General features: G+C 30.5%; 3 protein-coding genes across 7 annotated transcripts in view; all 3 read right to left on the minus strand.

Moving 5' to 3' along the window:
- Positions 1–22,652, minus strand: part of LOC143206505 (Ig-like and fibronectin type-III domain-containing protein 1) — a 444,726-nt gene that overhangs the window by 182,734 nt on the left and 239,340 nt on the right. The gene's annotated exons all lie outside the window — the stretch shown is intronic.
- On the minus strand, positions 2,251–3,382 carry LOC143206508 (uncharacterized). Its single transcript, XM_076419083.1, has 2 exons — positions 2,407–3,382; positions 2,251–2,344 (listed from the first exon to the last, which is right to left on the minus strand). Exon 1 carries the CDS (start codon positions 3,375–3,377, stop codon positions 2,445–2,447), a length of 933 nt encoding a protein of 310 aa, XP_076275198.1. The 5' UTR covers positions 3,378–3,382; the 3' UTR covers positions 2,251–2,344; positions 2,407–2,444.
- On the minus strand, positions 3,522–4,587 carry LOC143206509 (uncharacterized). The gene is made up of 2 exons (XM_076419084.1): positions 4,490–4,587; positions 3,522–4,387 (listed from the first exon to the last, which is right to left on the minus strand). Exons 1-2 carry the CDS (start codon positions 4,506–4,508, stop codon positions 3,522–3,524), a joined length of 885 nt encoding a protein of 294 aa, XP_076275199.1. The 5' UTR covers positions 4,509–4,587.

A 22,652-nucleotide genomic window follows, 5' to 3' on the forward strand; every position in this document is an offset into this window, starting at 1 on the left:
AGATACTAATGAATTAATACCGTATTAATCTAAATACAACAGAACAGTAGCAATAAATTAATTAGTAAATTAAGATTATACTAAACATATTTAAAGTAAGATGTAATTAACAAAAAATATGTAATTGCAAAGAGAATTATTGGAATATTGTAGAAAATTACTACTATGGTGAAAGAAGAACTACATGATAAATAAAATTTCAAAATATTATACACAGCTGTAAATTTTGACAGGTTCAAACAGAATAATAATTAAATAATCAATAGAAATCTTTATTTCATGTTTTTAAGGGGCAGTTCGTGGAAGAATTAATAATAATTACAAGGATATATCATCTTAATTGGTCTGATAAGTCATGTGATTTAACTCTATTGGGCTATTTCCTTTTTTGGAGATACGTTGAAACCAATCGCGCAAAAGTATGGATTACATGGAGTAAGTGACAGTTAAAACGTATACAACGCATGGAATATAAAAAAAATACGTTTTTAAAAATAAGAAAATCTTTCTTTTCCAACAACAATACAAGGAGTTACTTCTATTCTTGTTATAAAATTTGTATCGACATATCTATTGATTTATTCTGCCAATTGATGAAAATATTTACGATTAAACATGCAATAAATAATAAAAAAATTAATACATTACTCTCAATTTTTTAGTGTGGGTTGAAAAATAAATACACCGAAATAAAAATGCATTAAAAAGCTTTAAAAATAATAAAGTCTTTCTTTCTAGAGACGTCTTCCGCTGCGCTGTCCATTAATCAAACGGAGAAAGAAACAGGCCAGAGTTAATAAAAATGTTCCATCGGATACAACAGTTTATTCAGGCACCCGAAGAAAAACAAAGAGAAAAATGATTATGTCAGGTCTCTTATATACCGAAATAACCTGTACGGATTACGCAGATTAGAAAACTTGTTGGAAATGTTTTTTCTTCACCATCACCGGTTGCAAATTAGCTCCGATGCTTTCCATCTCCGAACGAAACTTTTTAACCTATCCGGCTTTTTTCTTTCCCTCTCTTTCTCGCTTGTTCCACCCGCTATACATGTTTCCGTCTCCGTTGAACATTTAAACATCATTAAAACTTCAAATTGGACCGGGGGTTACTTTCTTCTATGCTTTTTTAACGATTGTGTACTTTATATGATCGATTTGCAGCGATACTGAATGTAGCAAATATATGGCAATTAAAGAGCGATAAACGGAGGATGTTCTGTTGAATTCTGGAGCGTTTTACGTATAATTGCTCGCTATAACTTTTCAAATTATTTCTTTTGGTAACAATACACGTATTTGAGTTTTTATTGGAATTAATTTTGAAGAATTTACAATAGATGGTAGGTATATATTTAATACTAGCTGACCCGACAGACTTCGTCCTGTCAAAAAGATTTGTAATGTGGCAGTTTTTGTGCCTACGTATTTTAAAAAATTCTCCTGAACAGAACCATCACCCTGGTGATAGGGCGTTGTGAATAAAAAATAATTAAATAAAACATATATAAGGATTGAAAAGTAAGTAATCGCTTTATTGTTAATCATGTGAATCATAATTATTATTATTATTATCATTATATTGCTTTGTGGTATACGATGTTTTTTGTTTGATTACCTGGCGCATAGATAAACAAATCTGATGGTTTTCCAACACGGGAACAGGCAACATACAATTGACCATGTGAGAAACATGGGTTTTCTAGATTAATACCACAAACACTTAATGATTGCCCCTGGGACTTGTTTATAGTCATAGCAAAAGCAAGCCGTCAACATGTCTATAGGAAATTTGCCATTACCAATGTCAATGAGTTGTTTAGAGAATATGTTTCCAGATTGGTCATTTTGCAACTCGACACGCATATTCTTGCTTAAATGAAGTACTTTAACATGTTTCCACAAATTGGAGGACTTTAGACATGCATTGAGTTCATCAGCTGGCGTTGATCGTGGAATCACTGGCAATGTTTGACGAAAATCTCCTGCTAATAAAATCATTGCACCACCAAATCGGTTATTATTGCTACGTAGATCTTTTAAGGTTCTGTCTAAAGCCTCCAAAGATTTTTTATGTGCCATCGTGCATTCATCCCAAACAATCAATTTACATTGCTGCAAAACCTTTGCCATTGCAGAGTTCTTCGAAACGTTGCAGGTTGGAGTTTCATTGCTTTGCATATTTAATGGCAATTTTAGTGCTGAATGGGCTGTTCGACCACCTTCAAGCAAAGTTGCTGCGATTCCCGACGAAGCGAGTGCAAGTGCAATTTTATTTTGTGAGCGAATTGTTGCTAATATTAATGAAATAAAAAAAGTTTTTCCTGTACCACCAGGTGCATCTAAGAAATAAATCCCTCCAGTTTCATCATTTGTTACTTTCATAAGAGTTTCAAATACATACTTCTGTTGTTCATTTAACAGTGGAAGATTTGTTTGAATTTATTCTTTCAAAGCGTTGAGATCATACAGTCTTTCTCGATGCAACTCTTGGTTAAAAGCGTCATGCATTGGACGATTGGGCGCGGTCAGGCCTAATTGAATTAATAGTTTGTTTGACATTATCAAGCACATGTCCTCAATTGAAATCAATACTTCATTGTAAATTTCTTCACTGATTTGTATATTTGGATTTCCCATTCTATTCCGTATTTGATACAAAATATCATCACACATATAATCTTTGTACTTCATCCACAAATCAATTGGGTTTGATGGGAAGCATGTAGATATGATTATAGAAAACAATGTTCGTATTTGATGAGTGTGTGATGATATTACAGCATCATTGAGAGTTTGATCCCAATGAGCGTCATTTTCAAGCAATTGCAAACGTTGACAGGCTTCTCTGTAGGATCCACACAATTCACCATCAACAGTTCGTAACTGTTGGAATGATGTTGGGCCACGTACATTGACTAATAGCAGTCGTAAATAAAAACATTCATCATTGCTTGGATGTACTGAATAAATCCGGCCAATCGCATCGGTGGAATATACATCTGTATATCCTGGAACTGGTTTTCCTTGTTTCAGTCGTATAAATCTCCTTGAGGATTGATTCCAGGTATAATATTTTGGCATTTCAGAATATAGCAATGTTTGTGCGAAATCATCGTTTTGGCATGTCTCAAAAAAACTGGTTAATGTAGTAGATGGTGGCTGAGCAGCTCTTTGTACTGCGTTCTGTGCTGTAAAATACACTCTTTGTCCATTTTCTAAATGCACAGCTAAGTGAACAACAGAAGGGTGTCTCTCATGAATAGGAAAAGAAAATATTCGCCAAACTGCTTCATTACTGCTAACATAGCGGCCCATTTGGTATTGGGTAACTTCATCATTAGAATTCTCTGCACCAATTCCAATCACAGCCATATCACTCCCTTTGGTTACATATTTGCAAATGTATTTAATCGATTTCACTGAATGGCAAGATTCAACGTTGATGTGTGCTTTGAATGTCTTTGATAAAATGGGTGAATATGGAACAATCCAACGATTATCTATTTCAATATCTTGTTAATTTAATTTGACAATTGTTGATTTTCCGTTGTCTGCTGTCGATCTGCGACGATACAATGGATAACCGTCATTACCAGTAATTGTTTCCGATATTAATGTCCGTGGATATCGTTTTGAACATTTACCATCCATCATGCACGGTGAATTTTGATTAAGAGTTCCACAGGGACCATGTATCATGTTTTTGATAACTACCTCATGCAATCCAGGATCTACTTGTACATTAGGGATTTCAGCTGATATCACTGCATCAACTTCATTTGGCCTTATCTTTTCAACCAACCAAATCAAAATGTGTGCATGTGGCAATCCTCGTTTCTGCCACTCCACAGAATACATCCAGCAGCGTGTCTCACCAAATACATTATGTTTTACGATGAAATTCATTAAAGATTTCAACTTTTGTCTAAAGACTCTGGCTGTAATATCATGACGATCAATGGATGATTTCCCAGGTAATAACTCCTGCTTAATTTCTATCCATTGCGGATTGCATGTAAATGTGATGAACAAATCTGCTGTACCATAATGACGAACATACGACATGGCATCTTGAGCATATTCGTGCATATGCCGAGGGCTTCCGATGTATGTTGCTGGAAGAATAGTCATCCGACCGACATTCTGTGCATTTCCATCAGTATTAATCGCATCTCGAAGGTGAATATACTCTTCAGATCGGAGTTTGGTTTGATTCAACCTGATGAATGTTAATCTCTCCGTTTCAATTTTAACATACATGTCATCAACATATTTGTGATATAATCGCCGACATTTCAATATGTGATTATCTGCATTTTCCCGAATCATTAGGCGGTATGAATAATAGTTCATTGAACTGACTTTTTTGTTGGTTTCAGAACCTGTAAACAGATTTTGTTTTAATAACATTCAAATATAAAATTAAAATACATAATATAGTGACTGAGATATTATCGCCATAGCTAAACTAATATTTTAGTTACCTGTAATGGGATTTATCATTTTTATTGATAAATCGTAGCCATCTTCACCTTGCCAAAATATAATGGGATATTGCAGTGCATCATATGAGCGGTGTGTTTCCTTTATAGGTTGTAATTGAAAATTCCGACGATGTAAAAAATATCACGGGATTCCAAGTTTTCTCCAACTACAACGATAGCAACTTCATCAATAGTTGGTGCATTAAAACGTCTTGTATGTTGACCTGCAGGTGTTTTATCAGCTCTGATTACAATTTTGTGATTATCGGATGGCATCAGATCCAGGGCAGTTTTAAACAATATAATCAATTGATTGTGTTGATGAAATAAAGTTTGTAATTGTTCTACAATAGACCTTTTTACTAAATTGTTATGTGCACAACGCAGATCAATTTCTTGTGGTGAATTGCCCATAAAATAAATTTGCAGGAATTTGTTGTCGCTATCTGACACTGGTAACAGTGAACCTGCTCTGTGATATATTTGCCCTTGTATCTGTAAATAAAAAAAATATTATGGTGTGGTATAAATTAATGGATTGTCAATGATCAAACTTAAATAATATTTGATCTTAAAAAGTATATATTTAGTTTTAACTAATATCTATCAAATATAAAATATAATAAAAGTGTCACTGAAACTTAATCACCATATAATATGACTAAGTGATATATTTCGTAATGATTAAGAAATTGAAGATTAGTAACACATCTTAACTTTGGTGACAGAAAATTTTGTTCGCTAAAATAATTATGAGTAACTGCTATAATACATACCTTGAAAGTTGGCATAAAATTTTCCCGAACTGCATTTGTTGCCCCAAATGAAGTCATTTGAAAGCAATTGTTATATTGTTGAATATGTGTCAAAAAGTGTATAGAATCTGTTCCTATTCCTGAAACCAATGAGTACAATGGTTCTGGTGGTGGATCCAATTGTATCAATTTCACTTTACCATTTGCGCAACACAATCCATTGGCATCGTTTTTGTATTTTAATGCCTTACAGTGTGAGCAAACCAAGTTCATAGAACCAATAACAACACATTGGTAGTTACTGTAGTCAATTGACACATCGTAACTGAAAGCAGCTGGATTCAAACTTGCGCGATTATTAGTTGAATGTCGCGCTCGCGCTTCACGCGTTTGTGATATCCGAATTCTTTCACGTTCATTTCCGTCGTCACGTTCTTGTGCAGTACGATTAGATCGGTAATTAGCTTGGTTTATAGCATTTCTGGTTCTTCTACCTAAATTGCTTCGTCTTATAGGAGGCATATCAAATATAAATTATTTTTTCACTAATCACGAACTAAACAAACACTAACTAACTAAACACTCTGCACAAAACACGATATACGAATTTGTTTCGTGTATCACTTGACAATTCATCTGTCATCTGTCAAAAGTCATCTGTAACAGACAACTTTTTTTTTAAAATTTGATATGACTTGAACTCAAATCCTTTTAAGCCGTACGAATTGTTTTATTTATTTAAAATTTGAATTAAATTTTAAACAAATAAAAAATTTTAAATAAATAAAACAATTCGTACGGATTAAAAGGATTTGAGTTCAAGTCATATCAAATTTAAAAAAAAAAAGTTGTCTGTTACAGATGACTTTTGACAGATGACAGATGAATTGTCAACTGATACACGAAACAAATTCAAACAAAAAGGGCTATTTTTAGGGTTTTTCCAGCAATAATTCTAATTTTTCTCGCCGTAAAAACCATCCCTGAACTTCAACGAACATTTTAAAAAAAGATTTGGCCAAATTGGTCCAGGCGTTGTTGAGTTATGCGCTTAGGAACATATTTTGCGATTCATTTTTATATATAAGATTTGAACTATTTGATAGTATCATGTGTGATATGAATTTTAGTGTAAGCTATACATCCTTTAATAAAGAAAGGCTCCTGTAATATATGGGCTGAACAGTCCTTATTATAACAAAGAAAACTCGTTTTTTTTTCATAGTTGGCTTTATACATCACCGTAATCTCCATCAAGAGGCACATAATCATTCCAACGCCCCTCTAACATTTCAACACCACTTTTGTAGAACAATTTACTTTTTGTCTCAAAATAGGCCTGTTACCAGTTTCTGTCCACTCAGATGACGGTCGTTTTGATTCCGGGGTGTGAAAAGAAAGAAAGTGAAGTGATAGAAATATATTTCATCCATTATTACGTTTCGACGCAAAAATTGAAGTTTGTTACGGTTCAGCATGGACAAACACTGCTCAGAATCATCAACAGGTTCTTATATTTGGTCAGCAGTGAGCAAACGCGGCACTCATGTTGCAAACGATGTTAGCTAACTCACGCAAGTTCACATTTCAATAATTCGTAAACATATTTGTAGAGTTTTTTGATGTTTTCTGGTGTTTTCACCTTACGTCTATAGTGTTCTGCGGAGTCTTTATAACATTTTTCATGCCATTGTTTCGCTTGAAGGGTACTTTTTCGCATCAAGAAGAAGTGTAAAAGTACTCGAAAGAATTTTTAATTCATTGATTCGAAAATAACAAACGTAGTTTTATTCTTAGCACAATAACTCACAAACTTATGAGTAGAATATCATGAAATTTTAACAGCTTTTCTTTGAAGGTTAGTACTAATTGAAGAATCTATGAAAGCAATAAAACTGGCGCAATTTATGTGTAAGGTCCGAGACTTTTCAGCCCAAGTGTTATGATATGTTGATGTAATATATTCTCACTCCTATTTTGATACAACTAGATTGCATCCCCTAGATTTATTTACAATAAAAGTTTGTATCATTCGATGTTGTTTATATTTTTTAAAGAGTAGTTGAAAAAATATATTATCAAATGCAGTTTTAACGAAACCAAGGTTTTAGAAGTAAAGTTTAATTAATCTTCAGTTAGACAGCCAATGATGAATCCCTGTTGTTAAGTTACAATAAGGCAACAGAATTCTGAACAGATAAAGTGTTTTAGGGGAATTTAATTTCCCAAGAATGTACGACAGATGGTGTGGACATTTATTGCTGAAATAAAGGATATTATGATTAGATCAGATACAGATATAGTCATTGCAAAATTATAAATGATTCTTTATTTTACAAATTCTTATTTTCTTTATTTTTACATATCTTAATATAGAGCAAATAATGTGGTGTAAATATCTCATCAACTCAACTTTACTCAAACCTCCAAGATATTGAACCAATTATAGTATGACACCTAGTCGATTATATAAAAAAAACTTTTGACAGAGTTCAATAAAGTATGTGAAAAAGAATCTGATAAAGTATTACTTCGCTAAAATAATACGCAAGCGCATTCTTAAGAAAGAAAATCACGCTTAAGCAATGTCATCCTATAGATTTGATTGATTGATGTATGATGAAGAAAGTATTATGCAATTATCTTGACCTGAAATGACTCTTGAACTATTCAAAATAAAACAATTTATATTTCAAATTGTGAATTTTTGATAACATAATTTATAAAATGTATTAATTGACGAATCTATGCACTAATTATATTTAAGAAACTCAATTACTATGTTTAAGTTAACCAAAACTTGATTCATGTAATGCAAGACTGTTATGGAAACTTGGAAAGGCTTAAGTGCGAACACCCATCTTATAATCCGTATTTACCAGACGTTGTCCCTTTTGATTAAGACATTTTTCCTACATTCAATTCAAACTTTACAAGAAAAATCTGGAAAAAATATCGATCAAAAGTAATTCACAAACTATATCCTCTTTTACATTGTGTATTAGGGAATATTTTATATTGACGAACATTAACATATCTCAGGTAAGTACGTATCTTTTATAATTAGTTTTATAAAACGAGTTAATATTACAAATCGCTATGTGTCAACACTTCTAATTATAAATCACTTTATGACCACACGTATTCAATTATCAGTTAAATTTGTAATATATATTAATAAATAATTAATAACAATTTAAATCACTTTATATTTAAATTTACCATTTCAAAGATACATATTTGTATATTACGTGATAATTATTTCAATGTTACTCTTGTCGAGAATTTAATCTTAATACACATATTATTTTTCAGAAAAAAATATGTATGATTATTTGCGGTATAGAGAGCTGCATAATGATCTATTAGAATATAATAATTTGAAGTGTACATTTAATATATTTTCTCTTCCAATAAGAAACCTAAACCAACAAAAAATGTATTAGACCTAACAAAACTTGTGTGGACCAATCCAGAAATTACTCCAACTAGGATATCTTGCTTAGTTTTCTTTTGAAGGTTCATACTAAAGTTAAAAAGTTAGTAAAAACTAACTGTGTAGACCAATCCAAAAAGTACACCATCTAGGATATATCCTTATCTAGTTTTGTATAGGAATGTATAATACTAAAGATGAGATACGCTCTTAAGTTTCTGTAAAAAAATTAGATACCTTAAAGTTAATCTCTCTTGTTCTTAATGTGGTTAATTGTTTTCTTCATATTTTTTAAATACTTCTGTTGTCTGCATATTTATTTAACATTCATATTACATTTAATATATTTTCAATGTACTTTCCAGAAATAGTAATCTTTATAGAAATTTGAAAATGGACACCTTTAACCAGGATATTAGCGTGACAAAGTCGAGGCAGTAGACAAGACGAATTTAGAGGACTAAGCCTTTTGAACTTGTATGGTATTATGTTAATGCTAAACCATAGTGCAGTGATAATGTACACAATAATATCAGCACTTAATATAAGAATAATTTCATTGTGAAAATAATTTAAGACTACAAATATTGAGGTGATTGAATGATTATTATTCAGAGTAAAATTGTTAGTAATAGTGATATTATAAATTATAATTTAATAAAAATGTATTGTAAAATAAGTAATTGTAATAATGTATTGTAAGTAAAATTTGTACATATACTTTAAAATTTATTTTAATATATAAAATCAATAAACCTTCCTAATATCAGTTAAAATTGTAATGGTAATAAAAATGTAATGTAATGGATAAAATTGTAATGAAATGGCATAATAGCATAATATTAAAAACTATACAAATAACATACTAAATAATAAAAAATATGTTTTGTTGTATATTTAAAGTTTACATTAAATATAAATAAAAGTATTATGTTACTTAGCTATTGGCCTTTTTAATTTCTATTCATACTATTACCTTATTGTATAATATTTTTCTGTCACAACATACAATACATTAAACCTTATGGGAACATTTATTTATTATAATAACAAATAATATTTCTTATTAGAAACAGTCCTTAGATCTAATTAACAATTGGTAAATGGTAAAGGCGACAGGACGATCCACCTACTGTTGCGATAGTGGCGGGTGCGAATCCTGCTGGGGCATGGCTGTAAATTTATATTTGTGATTGTCCTAGGCCAGAGTGCAAAATCCGATAAGGAAAATGATCCCAGTCACGTCAGTAACCACGCTGGGTAAGACCGGATGTCTTCTGGGATGATTCGGATGCCAGTCGGTATGCTTAATGCTGAGGACCCTGGTTCGGAGCCCACGTTAACCTGTAGGTCCACTTCAGATAAACCCTCGTTGGTAAAAGGCTTTAATATATATATATATATATATATATATATATATATATATATATATATATTAATTAATATATATATATATATATATATATATATATATATATATATATATATAATTTTGAAATGTCGATGTATATTAGCATATTAAACGCGATAAATAATAATCTCTCTTGTTCTTAATGTGGTTAATTGCTTTCTTCATATTTTTAAAATACTTCTGTTATCTGCATATTTATTTAACATACATATTACATTTAATATATTTTTAATGTACTTTCCAGAAATAGTAATATTTATAGAAATTTGAAAATGGACACCTTTAACCAGGATATTACCATGACAAAGTCGAGGCAGTAGAGAAGAGGAATTTATAGGACTAAGCGTTTTGAACTTGTATGGTATTATGTTAGTGCTAAACCACAGTGCAGTGATAATGTACACAATAATATCAGCACTTAATATAAGAATAATTTCATTGTAAAGGTAATTTAGGACTACAAATATTGAGGTGATTGAATGATTATTATTCAGAGTATAATTGTTAGTAATAGTGATATTATAAGTTATAATTTAATAAAAATGTATTGTAAAATAAGTAACTGTAATAATGTATTGTAAGTAAAATTTGTACATATACTTTAAAATTTATTTTAATATATAAAATCAATAAACCTTCCTAATATCAGTTAAAATTGTAATGGTAATAAAAATGTAATGTAATTGATAAAATTGTAATGAAATGGCATAATAGGATAATATTAAAAACTATACAAATAACATACTAAATAATAAAAAATATGTTTTGTTGTATATTTAAAGTTTACATTAAATATAAATAAAAGTATTATGTTACTTAGCTATTGGCCTTTTTAATTTGTATTCATACTATTACCTTATTGTATAATATTTTTCTGTCACAACATACAATACATTAAACCTTATGGGAATATTTATTTATTATAATAACAAATAATATTTCTTATTAGAAACAGTCCTTAGATCTAATTAACAATTGGTAAATGGTAAAGGCGACAGGACGATCCACCTACTGTTGCGATAGTGGCGGGTGCGAATCCTGCTGGCGCATGGCTGTAAATTTATATTTGTGATTGTCCTAGGCTAGAGTGCAAAATCCGATAAGGAAAATGATCCCAGTCACGTCAGTAACCACGCTGGGTAAGACCGGATGTCTTCTGGGATGATTCGGATGTCAGTCGGTATGCTTAATGCTGAGGACCCTGGTTCGGAGCCCACGTTAACCTGTAGGTCCACTTCAGATAAACCCTCGTTGGTAAAAGGCTTTAATATATATATATATATATATATATATATATATAAAAGAAATTATATTTTAATAAATGTTAAAATTTGTTATATTGGGCGTAATTAGGAAATTATTACAATACTGTTGTAAATGGTTTATTTAATATTTTTAAAATTATCATGTAACAAGTCTTTGTACATGAAAAACAATAAAATTGCATTCTTACTAACCTAACTTATTTATAACTTATTGTTTCAATATCAAATTTGATTTAAAGCTTATTCGATATATCGTTTCTCGTAATATAATCAATAATTTGCATATTATGCACGCTAATGATCGTAACTCTATTACTGACATAACACCTCAGAGAATCACTTCAAACTAAGCACTAGTAGTTTCATGTAAATATCAAAACTACCTTTCTCTATTATATTAGTATTCTCTTGATATAATACCCTCTATTGCGATCAACGACATGTGACAAAGCACAAGAATGTCATATATTTACTAGAGGATGAAATAAGATTAATTTAACAACTTAATAGATATTAACCACTTGATAACATAGATTATATTAACAGTCAAAAATCCTAATGAACTACCAAACAGCTGTAATTTTAATTAATTAAGAATAATGTATACTTACAGCGTGTAACTAAACAAAAAATAAACACCGTAGTCAAAATTGTCATCATCTGCTTACATGTGTTTTGATCAGCTATATCTATTGATGGAGACGCGACATTTGAATATAAACAACCATATAAAATTCAGTGTCTATATAACGCTGATCATGGAAAGCTTACAATTACATTTTTGACATTCATTATTTTTGATACTTGATTAGACGAAAGTCCGTTAAACACTTTTAGATAAGAATAATGATAATCATGTCAATATCGAAGTAGTAAAACTTTTGAATAACAAGAGAACAAGACACGGACTCAAAAGTATTAATAAATTTGATATTGGGTAGTGCCGTGTTGTGAGGTGCATTTAAAAGAAAAACAACAGTATTTATCGATATTTAAGTTACTGCAAAGAGAAATTTCACTCAATTGTGTATCTATTTCCAAGTTTTATAATGGTCGCAATTTACTACTTGAAGTTAATCCAATTCTCTATTTTTTATTTATGGAAAAATTTTTCGCAATGCAGGAAATTTTTAGTTTAATGCTATAATATATTCCAGGAAGAAAAATGCGATTCACGTTTCTTATTCGGCGAAATAATCCGTACGGATTACGCAGATTAGAAAACTTGCTGGAAATTTTCGTTCTTCTTTGGTTGCAAATTAGATCCGATGTCCGCCGTCTAGTAACAAAACTTTTTAGCGCGTCCATTTTTCGCCCATCTCTCTCTCCCTTCGACATTCGTCTCTGTCCCGCTTATGCCAGCCGAATCCCGTTTGACATTTATACACCATTAAAAGTGCAAATTAGGTCGAGTGTTATTTTGTTCTTTTTTAACGGCGGCTTGTATATTTTTATTAATGTCCTTGTAATGTTTTTGATGGAACGACGTTTATGATAAACGCTGAATGAAAAATGGCTGATATTTACGGTAACGATCAGAACGTTGTCCCGCCTCTTCACTTTATTAAAAATATAAAGTTGAAAACATAAAATACGAAGGATTACTACGCAAACACTGTAATTATTTGTTAATATATAACACAATTTATTCAAATCCATTACAATGAAATATAATTCTAAATAAATAAGGACATATTAATTCTCAGTAAAAGAATCATCAACATACGAGTAATAGAGGCTAACAAAAATATATAACTTAAGGTCAAAATTGGAAAACTTGTGTTTTGCGCTTTGCTTGTTTTGATAAATTTCAAATCGCTCCTTCTTATTACTGATTGATTGAAAAGTCTGAAGCCAAACAAAAGAGATTGTGTGATATACGGATATTTCAAAACAACTCATGCCAAGCTGATAATAAAAATAGTGTAACTAAAAGTTAATAGCTGGGTTATTCACTCGACTTAAATTTTCTGAACGTGGTATTATGATTCACTGTTGACAATTTCTAAAACTTACTTAATATATGATAACTTTAAGAAGTTGTATTGTAGAGAGTAAACGATTTATGTGTATAGATATATGTGAAATTGTTCAGAATTATACTTGAGCATTACGTTAGAATGAGAAGAAGATGAATAATAACTATTTTGCAGTTATGGTAAATGCATTAGAGAGAATTCAGTGACTAATTTTATTAAGAATGGTGTAAACAGGTAGTAACAGAAGAAACAAAAAACACAATTATATCAAAATGACTTGACACAACACACGATCGAAGGAAAGAAGAACTAAACGTAAAAAGGTAAATATGCTCTTAGTGGAAGTAAAATACATTACTTGAATATACAACTGTTAATTAGGTGAACTAGGTCTCCACTACATAAAAAACGTACTTAGAACTCTACCTCACGGGTGGTGTGCAAAAGAGTTTTCTGAAGAGAGGTTTCTGAACGTGGTATTATGATTCACTGTTGACAATTTCTAAAACTTACTTAATATATGATAACTTTAAGAAGTTGTATTGTAGAGAGGAAACGATTTATGTTTATAGATATATGTGAAATTGTTCAGAATTATACTTGAGCATTACGTTAGAATGAGAAGAAGATGAATAATAACTATTTTGCAGTTATGGTAAATGCATTAGAAAGAATTCAGTGACTCATTTTATCAAGAATGGTGTAAACAGGTAGTAACAGAAGAAACAAAAAAATACAGTGATATCAAAATGACTTGACACAACACACGATAGAAGGAAACAAGAACTAAACGTAAAAAGGTAAATATGCTCTTAGTGGAAGTAAAATACATTACTTGAATATACAACTGTTAATTAGGTGAACTAGGTCTCCACTATATAAAAAACGTACTTAGAACTCTACCTCACGGGTGGTGTGCAAAAGAGTTTTCTGAAGAGAGGTTTCTGAACGTGGTATTATGATTCACTGTTGACAATTTCTAAAACTTACTTAATATATGATAACTTTAAGAAGTTGTATTGTAGAGAGGAAACGATTTATGTTTATAGATATATGTGAAATTGTTCAGAATTATACTTGAGCATTACGTTAGAATGAGAAGAAGATGAATAATAACTATTTTGCAGTTATGGTAAATGCATTAGAAAGAATTCAGTGACTCATTTTATCAAGAATGGTGTAAACAGGTAGTAACAGAAGAAACAAAAAAATACAGTGATATCAAAATGACTTGACACAACACACGATCGAAGGAAAGAAGAACTAAACGTAAAAAGGTAAATATGCTCTTAGTGGAAGTAAAATACATTACTTGAATATACAACTGTTAATTAGGTGAACTAGGTCTCCACTATATAAAAAACGTACTTAGAACTCTACCTCACGGGTGGTGTGCAAAAGAGTTTTCTGAAGAGAGGTTTCTGAACGTGGTATTATGATTCACTGTTGACAATTTCTAAAACTTACTTAATATATGATAACTTTAAGAAGTTGTATTGTAGAGAGGAAACGATTTATGTTTATAGATATATGTGAAATTGTTCAGAATTATACTTGAGCATTACGTTAGAATGAGAAGAAGATGAATAATAACTATTTTGCAGTTATGGTAAATGCATTAGAAAGAATTCAGTGACTCATTTTATCAAGAATGGTGTAAACAGGTAGTAACAGAAGAAACAAAAAAATACAGTGATATCAAAATGACTTGACACAACACACGATAGAAGGAAACAAGAACTAAACGTAAAAAGGTAAATATGCTCTTAGTGGAAGTAAAATACATTACTTGAATATACAACTGTTAATTAGGTGAACTAGGTCTCCACTACATAAAAAACGTACTTAGAACTCTACCTCACGGGTGGTGTGCAAAAGAGTTTTCTGAAGAGAGGTTTCTGAACGTGGTATTATGATTCACTGTTGACAATTTCTAAAACTTACTTAATATATGATAACTTTAAGAAGTTGTATTGTAGAGAGGAAACGATTTATGTGTATAGATATATGTGAAATTGTTCAGAATTATACTTGAGCATTACGTTAGAATGAGAAGAAGATGAATAATAACTATTTTGCAGTTATGGTAAATGCATTAGAAAGAATTCAGTGACTCATTTTATCAAGAATGGTGTAAACAGGTAGGAACAGAAGAAACAAAAAAATACAGTGATATCAAAATGACTTGACACAACACACGATAGAAGGAAACAAGAACTAAACGTAAAAAGGTAAATATGCTCTTAGTGGAAGTAAAATACATTACTTGAATATACAACTGTTAATGAACTGGTCTCCACTACATAAAAAACGTGCCTAGAACTCTACCTCACGAGTGGTGTGCAAAAGAGTTCAATCTAAATATAATAAAACAACTATAGCCTATAAATTAATGTGGCTGTATAATTAACTGCAGTTTATTACTGCATTATGCAATAATATATGCACTAGACATTCTATAATGTTAAAATAAATTATATTTGATTTCAATATTCTTTTCTTATTCTAAAGAGTGCACTTCCGAGGTGGTTTCATTGGAATCAAGTCAGGATCTGATGGTCGAATCTGGAGAAATCGCAAAAAAACAGAAATTTCCAACGCACATACAAAATTTTAACATATTTTTTAATCTAAAATAATCAGATATTTGTGTAATGTTATTGCTGAATTGATGTGATGGAAGCCGTAGAAATATAGCGGGCAACTGCTTTTATGGTGCGGAGGTCATGCGTTCGATTTCCGAAGGGACAGTGCCTTTTTATATATATAAAATATTTGTAATAAAAAAATTGAACCGATTTTAAAATATTAATAAAAAACTCACTAAAAATAAAGAATAATCAAAATTAAATTTTTAACACAAGATATAGAGGACATCGCTAGAATTTTGCAAGAAAAATATACACACCTAGTAACAGTTTGTCGTAGAAAAATGAATTAACAAATAAACGCGAGATCGAGACACAATAACGAACGAAACAAGAACCAATCGCGAAATGCTTCAATACTTGAAATTATTTTATGTGTCTATATAGATTAACCGAAATAGAGGAATAAGTTCCTTCTACTTTAAGCAGGTAGGAGCCAATACAACACCAAAAGAACAAGTAAATGTGGGTAATATCTTTTTATTATTTTGCTATTTTTTTATAATTCTTATTTTGTAGAAATTAGAGGTCGGATACTATCTGCAGTTAATGTTAAAAAAAATTAAAAGCTACAGGATTAGAGAAATTTCTCCGATACCTGACCATTTCGTCTCAGCATTCAACCCCCACTGGCTATCAACAATTTTTGGTCTCAAAAATTACCAGGAGTCAATTGTGAAGAGGATGTGTGGCTCGACGTGGTAATCGGTAACCAATCTATAACAGCCTTCACATTAACATCCATACCTTCCAAAACAGTTCCAACACATCATTAAATATTATTAAAAAAAATTAAATAGAAAGAAGTATCAGAACATTATTAAATTTAATTAAATGTGAAGGTTGTAGGGCAAAACTTCTATATGAAGAAAGTGATACCGATATAGAATGTATTAAACCTCGCCAGTCTGACAAATGTTGTCTCATGGTACCAGGAGTTTATTTCAAGTCATATGGCTTTGAAGCTATATATAGACGTTTTTATGTAATGCCAAAAGTATGTACCAAAAGAATTTTGTCACTATTTTTCAAAACCATTACTTGTGTTCAACATCCGTAGAAAGAAAAGTAATAATTGTAACAGTAATAGTTGCTTGTTCTGGTGGATGAAAAAAATAAATAGGATTGCAATGGTAAAAAAAGCACCTATAAAAATACATAAAAAAGGAAAGAAGGTTTCGTAATCAAAATTGCAACACGTAGTTACTATCTTAAAAATGTAAATATTGTATAAGTATATTTTGGGCAAATTATTTTTTAATTTATCGTTTTATGTTTTATAATATTTAAGGCAATAATAATGTACAATTAGAAAATAAGTTATCAGTTGTCAAATTAGAAGTTATCTTTTATGTATTTAGAAAATATTTCAAATAAATGTTAACTATTATTTAAACAAAGTATTTAACTAAAATTCTATTTTTTAATTTACCTCTGTAATATCAATAAATTTAAATCCTACTTTTTAATTCCCCCCTGTGCTAAATAAACACGCTTTTCGCAACCTCTGATGATATGGACAAGCATAACTTGGTTACAATTTTCTACACGGGAGATCGCATTCTAGGCCTGTCTATTTTGTAGCTATATATCAAAGCCAAGGTAAACCAACAGTCAAATCGACATTGCGATGTTGTGACATCATATATTTAGATGATGTGAATTTATTGTTATTTTGAAAGAACTATATTTGTCCCAAATGTCTTTCAGCTTTATCTGACTTGTAAACAGTTTTTAAAAATATTACTGCTGTTTAGCCCCTTCTGTGTTTGTCACGTTTCATATCTATGACAAACGCTCCCAGCTCCAACATGTATTTTAAAATGTTTAAGTAATCGCTTACACGGTATCTGAAGCGATTTCTCGCCTTTGCAGCTCCAGCGGCAGGTAAAAAATAACGTGTCGTCGCGTCGAACGCTATCAGCAAGATACCGGGACGTAAAATAGACGCGTCTCCTTTTGATATGCACCGAGGGAAACCGTGAAAAATTTGATAAAGAGACGGGACGCGAACCGAAGCCGATACACCGTCTGAATATTCGATTGTTTCGGGACGCGGAAGTGGAAAATACGTCGTTGGTTCGCGTGCAGGGACGCCTAACCGTTCGCCTGGAAAAATGTCGCACGTTTTCCTGCCAGATCTGCAGTTTTTGTGCTAATAGCTCGACCCGACAAAAGACTTTTCCGTGCGGTGTACCGCGCTAATGGATGAGGTTAATTTCTTTAAAGCATTTTCCCGCTAATCTTTTCTCTTTCCATGTTAGGAACTTCTTTTTATTTTCTTCCATATTAAAAATGAGACAGAAAGTCATTTCTCTAGAGAAAAGTCCGCTTACGGCTTAGAGCTTTTTATTTTTAAAATGTTTTAATTTTGTTTTACTTTCTATGTTATATTTCTTTATAAAATATCAACCAATACGGATAATGACTATCAAAATAGTGAACTGTTTATTATTAAAAATTTTTAGTAATATTTGTAATTGTAATAATTGTAATTTTAATAGTTTGCTCTACTAAAACTATATTAACTAGAAAATAATTTATAAATACTTATAATACCAAATTTTTACACTTGGTTCTATCACAAAAGTGTTTTTTTTCTCATTATTATACTCTACATATGATATATAATAATTACATCGGCTTATAATGATTGGTTTATAAATAAAAAAAAAACATTTGCTATCTATGTAAAACAGAGACGCTATGGACTGGAAACCTAGATGTTCCAAACTTCTTATCTTCTTGTCTAATATTTTTTAATTTTTTTTAATATATAAAACAATATGAGTTTGTTCGAACAACACAAGTTGGCAGTGATGTGTTTTGAAAATTGTTTTGTGATTATTATTATTATTAATTAATATTAATAATTCCGTAACCAAGATGATCTAATCTTTTGCATTATATTTGCAAAACACAATTATGAAACATCAAAACCACAGCTTTTGATGTTTGTCCGCAACTAGTGAGCGATATTTGTGGCTTATGACAACTATGTTGTTTTTGAATGCAGTTTTTAACCCATTATGATAATGATAATATTTTATTATCAATTGACAATTTTTAGAACCCCAAATTAACCGAAACGAGAGAGATTTTTGACAATGAAATGAATCTAATCGTGAATACTTGCCACACAGTTTTATGTAATATCTACCCGCCCTTATTGAAATAAAAATGTACAAAAATTATATCGAACTATAAATAGCACATAGTAAAACTACGAAAATACAAATTAACTATTGGTATTACACTACTTGGTCGGCAGTAAATCTATAATTAAGAAAAGCAATAATTTGATCAGAAATATATAATTCATCAAAAATTAACAGCGTACAGATAAATGTAAGAAATATAAACGACGAATTTGAACACATATACCTAATAATTAATATTAAATTGAATATTTACGAATCTTAATTGGAAAACTGACGATGAAATAAAGTGCTGAACACTAACAAAGACTGTCGGCTGAAAAGCAAAAACTTCTCAATATTACCGAGCCAAAGTAAGTTTCTTACCGTTAATAATTACGCGGGTTGCTTAAAAGCAATTCAAAATTTCCAGCTTCCCTCCACTACGGCCACTTGAACTTTAGTTTTCTCTTTTGTGTTGAGAAGCTTCACCTTGTGACAGACGACAGGGAATAATTGAACACTCGTATTTTTAGTGGCATTCATTAGTAAATATTGCAATAAGAATACTTTCTAGTTTATTTTCAACTATTTGAATGTATATACAGCAGCATTTTTGGAATTTGCTGTAAAACACTAGGTACCATAATATTTTGAACAGTTTCTCATACACTTTGATCAAAGAGTAGCTAATTTTTGGACACCTCTAATAAAAATAAATAGTAGAAATAAATGATATTCACAAAAAGAAATATAAATATTAATATTTCCATAAATAATGTTTTATTTGGCCATAATCACGTTGTAATAAAATGAAAAAGAAATATGGATTCGTACAAGCAAATCTTGCTATTTTTGTGAAGAACAGTGAAAATATATAACACGTCTAAATAAACTCTATGGGATAATAATTTGTGAGTCCTACTGATTTCTTAGAAAGTATACGATAAAAAGCATTCGAAAGTAAAATCGTTAATTATATTACAATTAATATTACTGTTAATTAAATATATTATAATATCAGTAAATAATTGTATTGCATGGTATGCAAGAATAATTTGCATCGGTATGTTTGTAATTTACCGGAGGACATTCATTCATTTCATTCAATATCACTTTTGTAGAACTACTTATATTTGGCCTCAAATACTTTACAGAATTTCAGGTACATATACTTTCAGAAGAAACACTATGAAAGTTTACTGTACGTTTTATTTAAGTACTAAAATAAATGTCTTAATTGATATAGTTCATACACTAATATACAAGTCCATTGCTGTAATATATTTAAAGGTCGTCGACAAAGAATTAGCTATTGTAAAATGATATCTTTACAATAATGTCAAACTTACTTAATCTTTTTCTGTTTCTGCTTCTGTTTGTTCTTTACTGGATGTCAAAGCCGTTCATACACTTTAAGAAGAAACACTATTAAAATTTATTGTAAGTTTTATTTAAGTAATAAAATAGATGTCTTAGTTGATATAGTTCATATACTAATCCTGTATTGTGAATATGCAAGTCCATTGCTCTAATATACTTAAAGGTCGTCAACAAAGAACGAGCTATTGTTATTTTCTACCAAGTCAAGTAGGGCCTGTTAACTTGCAGATTCATTCTTCTGTTAATGGAAATGATTTTTAACTCGTCTTTCTTCTTTTGCTAAGATAATATGTCATGGCAAAACTCGGTCTCTATTCTACATAAAAATTGTAAAAATAACGTAAAATAAAAGGAAGTTTTCGTTTTTTTTTTTATTTGTACAAACGTACTCCTCTATAAAAATTGTAGTCACCTACAGGTAACATAAAATTACTTTGATCAACATTATTTATAGAAATCATCAATATGTCGACACAGTGTTAGAATGAAAACTGATTTAATTATATACAATAAGTCTTAACATGCAAACTCACATCCGGATACGGATAAAACATAAAATTATTATTTGGCGTGATAAATATAGAAAATCCAGCTATATTTTGGATAGAAACATGATTTAATCTCAACTATATACGAACTGATTGCTGGCTTTGCTAAATCATACTCAAAACACTTTATTGATTGAAGCTAATCTATTAACGAGTATGGGGGTTGCGAAAATATATTTCATTTTAATAGCGGAAATCAGAATTGCAAATTGCCCTTATGCCACTAAAACAGACGCCCGCGAATTATTTTAAATAATGTTTTAATTAAATAAATAAATTGACTAGATTCGAGTTGATATAATTCGTTTATTATGTCAATAAAGTTCGATTAATCGTGGAAATACAAATGGACCTTTCAATGGATTATATTATTACCCAGTATACTGTAAATTATTTATTATTTCTTTATTTGTTTTACTTTTTGTAATATTATTATCTTTATGTGATGTATATACTAGTAGAATTTTAATTAATTAATAGCTAATACTATTATAAAATATATAAAATATGATTTATTTTGGTAAGTTTATATAAACACCGTGCATGTTTGCTCTACTGGGTTAGTTGCCAGCATAATTGCATACACGAGTGGTTTTCTCTATGATGAAGGAAATAATCCAATATCGTTAGATGGCAGCATCTCGGAAGTCAGTTCACTGGACTATTTTTTAAATGATGTCACATATGTCTTGCCAGTAGAATAAATCAATCTAGATAGATATAAAAACAATTGACCATCAAACAGGATTTTTTCTCTAAAAATGTACCAACTGCCAATAGAATTGTCACCATTCAACAAACAGACGGTGCTTATGATATTTAATTGAATACATATCGTGAAAAACATGAATCTGTAATAATATGATAGTAATATATTCCGGTATTATTGCTGACAATAGTATTATATCCAAAATGTTATTGTCCTTAAAAAGCATCACATCCAAATATTGAAGAAAAGAAATTCATTCCGGCTTACCAATTTGGATTTAAAAATAAACACTGGACAACTGATCAACACTATCTTTCATTGAAAACATTTTTGAAAAAAGGGAATTTATTCGGATTTATTGAGGACATGTACCAAGTCCTTCCTGAAGTATGACACCAGGGCCTCGAATACAATGTAGCAAACAAATTAGCTAACTAGATGAGTCAGATTCTCGAATTATTTAAAACGTTTTCAATCATCACTTCAGAATAAGATAGAACGCCGGATATTAGATTTGCTATCCATTTATGCTGATGTGCCACAAGGTAATGTCCTTGGGCCAATGTTGTATTTACTTTATATTAGGGATACAGTAAATATGAAGGGTTAACAATGGCTATATTTACTCGCCATAATTAACAATATTGAGACGATATTAAATAAATCACAAACAACTGTTAACTATATTAATGAATGGAATAAGAAAAAGCTTTCATTCTCTTTATTATGCGAAGTCGACGCGTGAATTTCACTTACAAAAAAATATTTTGGTCAGTTATAATCAGTTGTAGAGTAATTCCGTGTGTGAATACAGTATGGGCATGAAACTAGATGACAAGCTCAAGTGAAAAGAACGTATTAAAAAACGAGAAGAACTTTCTATGAGGCTCAA

This window comes from Rhynchophorus ferrugineus, unplaced genomic scaffold (genome assembly GCF_030347505.1).
Source record: "Rhynchophorus ferrugineus isolate W39M unplaced genomic scaffold, kcgeb_rfMv2 rfM1, whole genome shotgun sequence".
NCBI lineage: Eukaryota > Metazoa > Arthropoda > Insecta > Coleoptera > Curculionidae > Rhynchophorus > Rhynchophorus ferrugineus.

Coding starts and splice junctions, on each gene's coding strand:
- LOC143206508 (XM_076419083.1), bottom strand. CDS start 3,377: ATGGCTGTGATTGGAATTGGTGCAGAGAATTCTAATGATGAAGTTACC.